Source organism: Danaus plexippus (genome assembly GCF_018135715.1).
Source record: "Danaus plexippus chromosome 22 unlocalized genomic scaffold, MEX_DaPlex mxdp_27, whole genome shotgun sequence".
NCBI classification, from domain to species: Eukaryota; Metazoa; Arthropoda; class Insecta; order Lepidoptera; family Nymphalidae; genus Danaus; species Danaus plexippus.
In genome coordinates, this window is record NW_026869855.1 from 3,033,059 (window position 1) to 3,038,754 (window position 5,696).

At 28.9% G+C, this 5,696-nt stretch overlaps 1 protein-coding gene across 1 annotated transcript; it reads right to left on the minus strand.

The window, feature by feature from the left end:
- Nucleotides 1–2,468: 2,468 nt before the first annotated feature.
- Nucleotides 2,469–4,711, minus strand: LOC116773684 (UDP-glucosyltransferase 2-like). Its single transcript, XM_032666185.2, has 4 exons — nt 3,778–4,711; nt 3,433–3,655; nt 2,961–3,180; nt 2,469–2,874 (listed from the first exon to the last, which is right to left on the minus strand). Exons 1-4 carry the CDS (start codon nt 4,600–4,602, stop codon nt 2,583–2,585), a joined length of 1,560 nt encoding a protein of 519 aa, XP_032522076.2. The 5' UTR covers nt 4,603–4,711; the 3' UTR covers nt 2,469–2,582.
- Nucleotides 4,712–5,696: the final 985 nt, after the last annotated feature.

Genomic DNA, 5,696 nt, shown 5'->3' on the forward strand with positions numbered 1-5,696 from the left:
ATCTACGAGTTTTACCCTTCTCATTGGTTACAATGAGGAGCGTAAAACTCGTAGACTTAAGTTCGAATCTCGTAGCGACATACACTACAATGCACAAATAATCTACGGTAACATGAAATATAAACATCAGTAAGTAACCAAAACTAACAGCCTTTCTTCTTGATAGTAAAATCGATTTGAGTGTAAAGTTCCTTTGCAAACCGCATTGATATGATGTACTCTCGGTTTTACTTAACTATAATTAATCGATTGTTAGTAGGGCATAATTGTTGCTCTTTTGTGTTAGAAATCTTAGTTCAAATTCTCTCAATAAAAGAATATATATATCATAAAAAATATATTTCAGGTTAAGTGGGTAAAGTAAGAATATTAAAAAAAAAATATTAGGTAAGAACTGGATTTAAATCATTATTACTGTCAATAATTACCAATAAGTATGGTCATTATAACGTGTTTTTAATATGTACTTGTATATCGTATTCCAATTAATGATCAAATTAAAATTTTTCGTAAAATAACTTGTTGGATGTTAATTATATGTTGTCACATCCATTTTGAAATTTTAAATATAAATCAGTAGATTTTATTAACCAAAGTGAAATATTATTTCCAAATTTTTTTTATTAAAAATTATCTCAGAAGAAAAAAGGTTTTGTGCTTTCATAAACCTACGGCACTTTTTTGTTAATATTAAATGTTGTCATATTTAAAAGAATATTAGTTTATCTATAATTATATATACAATAATTTATAATTGTTTAAATATGAAAAGGGAAATAAAATTTGACTTTCAATAAAGTTATAAGAATATATTTGAAATATGAGGCAAAAATTTGTCAAACTTTAAGTTTTTTAAGGTTTCACAATAAAACTCCGACCAATACTCCGTTTGATTAGCACTCACATTCATAATCTCCGGCACCATACAGGTAAGTGGTATGGGTTTGATGCAGTTGGCATCCCGCCAACCACCCGTATTCAGCATTTCTAAAACAAGACTATGCAAAAGTGTGGCAGGGACTAAATATCTTTATGATATTTTGGTTGTCACTCTTTGTTGTCTTCCTATTAGTTTACAATGTTCCTAAACAATCACCAAAAATATGTATATGAAATACTAATATGGGTAGCATTGCAAAACATATATACATTAGTAAGTTTTAATAACAAAACTAACGTATTATTTATGTGCAAAAATTAAAACATCCCAACATTTTCATAGTCTTGTTTCACTTTCGCATCAAAAAAGGGATTAAATGGAAGAAAAACAAAGGAAAGCAAGCGAAAACGTAGACAATGGCGTGTTCCAGATGGATGATCTCGATAGCGCTATACAAGCTATTATTATAGAAGCGATTTTAAGTTTTCATAGAAGTAATCATAGAATCGATTTCAAGATTTAGTTGTGATTCGGAATGCATGATGAAAATTTAATCTTTTTGTTAAGGAGACATGTTTGTTTTAGATAACTTATTAACATTTTTTTCAACAATATTTTAAGGTAATATATAGGTATTTAAATAAACTTATTAGTAACAAACATTCCTAATCTAATCTAACCCAACTACCCTACTTATACAATCTACTTATTGGATAAAGTGTTATACCCTCAAATAAGAAACAACAATAAGTTTCGCTAAATAATAGACGAGGAAAATTATGGGACACAATGGACATATTGTTTATGATCTTATGTGTATTCCTTTTAAGTTACGTTGTTTTCTTTATTTTAAAAACATTTTTTTTACATCTTTTGGTGGCATCGGGTGGAGTCCACGACGACTGACAGACGATAACGGGCTCAGATTCACGAGAAAGTACAAGGACCACATTATCAGCACAGGAACGAAAATTACATTTGTCACATTTCTTACAAATCCGAGGCCTTTTCTCTCGTTGTGGTCACCATTCAAGAAAGATGAACACAGCCAACATAACTGATAAAGCAAAGTTCTATTTTCTAAACTACTTCCAAAACAAGTCAAGCATAACTTCACGTATTTACTGTTTAGCTAGTAACTAGTAAGACTGAAAACTTACGCTATTGTCCATTACTGCTACCGATTTATCTTAAAAATATTTATAAAATATTATCAATATTTTTAACAGCATTTTACATATCGCACAGAAGAATGAAAATAAATATATTACGAAAAATAATATTAAAATCTTTTTAATAGATTTACCAATTAGAAGCCTTATTGAACAGCGATATACTAAGAAACAGTTTTTTCTGAATATACGTAAGGAGGCAAGGTATTTTTAAAGCTCTAGTTATTCGAACAACAAAAGTTGATTTTTGTTAAAATTTTTGAAAAAGTGAAAATTCTAACTGCCATTGCCGGACTTATATTTCTTACTATTTCTTTGTTATTTTCTAAGATTGTTTGTGTATGGATATAGGAGTATCTGCGAAACTTAAAACGTACAATAAGGGTTACATATGGTAAAAAATATACATACATACATACTAAAATATCACTTTATTATATACACACTTAAATAGCACTCATTTGATAAATTAATTTATTAACACTTATTAATAACATTAAAAATATAACTAACCTAATTCAAAGGATCAATCAATTACTTTTCATCTTAATTTCTTTTTTTATATGTAAAGATTTCATGAGGAAACGTAATAAAAATTTAAGAGTGGAGATAACTATAACTAAAATAACAAATAAGATACTTAAAATTATTAATAACAAGTGGACTTCGTAGTATTCGATCCAAGATAACCCAGCGGCTGGTGCTTGGAGATGATCTCCTCCGTACTTGATTAGATGTTCTATCCACCATACAGTTAGATTCAAAGGCTCTGTCGGATGCTGTCCGATCAGTTCCCTAAGTTTTCCAATATTTCTCTTGTAGCTTAAATATTAGGAGGTGGGTTTTAAAATTACATTACATAAAAATCAAACAATGCCGTAACAATTGATAAAATTTATACAAATTACCTTTCATTCTCAACAAGAGTGAGAATTGCTTGTTTTAGCTTATCTTCGTTCAGGGTTTCGATATCTAGTTGCATTCCTATTTTATGGTAAACATATTTTTCTGTATTATACCATTGATCTGCGAAAAAAGGAATACCAAGCAAAGGTACTTCAGCGTTTATAGCTTCATCTGTTGATTGTAAACCTCCTTGAGTGATAAATAGTTTTATATTTGGATGTCCTGAAATATACAGAAGAAAGATTTCAGTATCTGTCTTTGTTTAGGATTCGTTTTTACATTATTAAGCATGAACATGTCTCATTACAAACATGGACGTAGGTATTTATAATTTAATTTGTTTAAATTTGTTTCGTTTTATGTAATTTGTTTAATTATTTATAACCGATTGTCAGTTAATTAATACAGTAAAAATAATAGAAACAGGTATAAACATCCTGTTAATTAAAAACTAATAGGTTAACTTTATCTTACTGAGTAAATCGGCTTGCGGAAACCACTTGGATATATTAATATTTTTCGAATGTCCTGGCAAACTATTTCCATCCCATTTCCATAACACATTATAAGGTAATTGAGATAAAACATCTCTAAAAACTTTTATTTTTTCCGGCGGTAGAACAGAAGGCAGCACATTGGTTCCAAAACTGATGTAAATTACTCCATTGGCAGATGTGTCTAAATATTCTTTTAAATCCTACAAAAATTATAAGATTATTGTACTTATCCAAGAAGTTTGTACGAAAAATTTTTTGAGTCTAGTACAAATATATAAAAGACATAAAAAACAGAACTTTAAAAAAAATTCACAGTTCTTACCTGGGGTAGTGGCTTTTTTGGAGTTTCATGAATTCCTCCCATATAAATAACGTTTGGAGGAACTGGATGGTTGTCACTCCATATAGGATGTTCATTTAAAAATAACATTTTAACCGATTTTTGTAACTTACTTAAATTTGGAACATCATTTCCAAAGTGTTTTCTGAGAACAGGAGCGTAAATGTCCTCTAATGTGTAATAGAAAACGTGACTTATTATTTCCCATGCGATAGCTATGCCTTTTTCTATAAGTGTTAAATTATACAACCTAAGCCGTTCGGGGCTAGGGTACAAAATCGGATGTGTTGGCGCGCCCATACTATCGTATAGGTATGACGAAGCACCGTATGAACTTATACTAATAATAGGTGCATTAAAATGATGACCAACTGACAAGACTATTCTATTGCAAGCTTCAAATAAAAGTAAATCATAATAATTTCTGTCCTTATTAATATGTTCTCTCACTTCAGGTGATTGCATTTGCTCATCAAAAATTTCAGCGAAAGTTTCAATCATCAATAGGTGCTGCGACACTGTATGCTGTTTTCCTTGATTTGTTAACAATATTTTCTTCCAAGGCTTGTAAGAAATGTCATGAACGTCTATTTCAGTTAGGTGTGTAGGCGTTTTGTTCTTCGGGAACGCAGGATCCGTTGTTATCACAATCACTTCATGTCCTCTTCTAGCTAGTTCTTGTGTGATAGGTCTGAACACAACTTGGTGACTAAGTGATGGTGTAGGAAAATAAGCCAAAATCCGAGCGGTATCTGATTGAGCAAGTGATAAAATCAATAACACAAGAATTTGTATTAGGCTTTCCATGATTCTTCATCTGATTATGGATTCTACGTTACAAATGAATTAACTTCTTACTTAAATTTCTATTTATACATTTGTTATATCTCATATAGATAACATGCTATTTTTTTTTATCACCAAATAAATTTGATAATTAATTTAAATTCAATTAAGTGTAAAGACCTGTATAACCTGTATACTTGTTATAAAGTTAGAAGCGTAATTAGCAAAATCTGAATAGATGTAGAATATAGAAAGAAAAATGTTATGTATTTTAATTACTAGTGATACGTAATACAAATGGTGTCTGAAATCAAAGGCACGTTATCACACAGAGCAAATATGGTTTAATTTAAGAATATTGTGAAATATTGTGTGTGCACGTAATATTTTGTATCATCGGTTGCTTGCTTTGCTATAATCCTGTTAGGTAACTTGACGAGCGGGGACTTATTTTTATAACAAAAAATGTACATCCTATTTGGAGTGTTTCATATTTTATAAAAAATATAAATTCTATTTTATTTAACATTATAAAAAATGTCGTCAAAAAGACATTAAATAACATATTTATTATGAAACTTCAATCGTGAGTTTTACTTGGTGTTATTGGTTCTTTATATCCTATTATAAATACTTTTGTAATCTAGTAGCTATGTTTTGACTCTTTTAATTATAAAATTTTGTTTAAAAGTTTTTTTTATGTGTATTTTTTGTTTTGTTTTTTGTAAAGATAACGTTTTATATATAATATTTATTGATAAAATGACAGATTTAAAAGTTATCAATAGAAAGCGTCGATTTTGTTTTATTGATTATTATCTATGTAAAATTGATGAATATTAAAATATATATCAAATAAGATTACTACGTCTATTTAAATTAGTGTCTGCTTCAACTTGTATATTTAAAACGTCTTACGTTTAAAATACGTGTGCCGTATATTAATAGTTATATAATAGATAACATACACATAAAAATATGTGTGATTATTTATAAAATAAATCTATTGTATTCGAACATATTGATAACTAGTCCGACTTTTGTTATAATGTATTGAAGTAATACCCTCACCTTTGTCGATCACGCTACTTATAAATAAAAAACGAATAACCCGA

Bases quoted from the DNA above. Each gene is read 5' to 3' on its own strand.
- LOC116773684 (XM_032666185.2), bottom strand. From the start codon at position 4,602: ATGGAAAGCCTAATACAAATTCTTGTGTTATTGATTTTATCACTTGCT. The intron at 3,181-3,432 runs GTAAGATAAAGT...TGTATATTTCAG, and splicing joins TCCGCAAGCCGATTTACTCA to GACATCCAAATATAAAACTA. The intron at 2,875-2,960 runs GTAATTTGTATA...CTAATATTTAAG, and splicing joins ACTCTTGTTGAGAATGAAAG to CTACAAGAGAAATATTGGAA.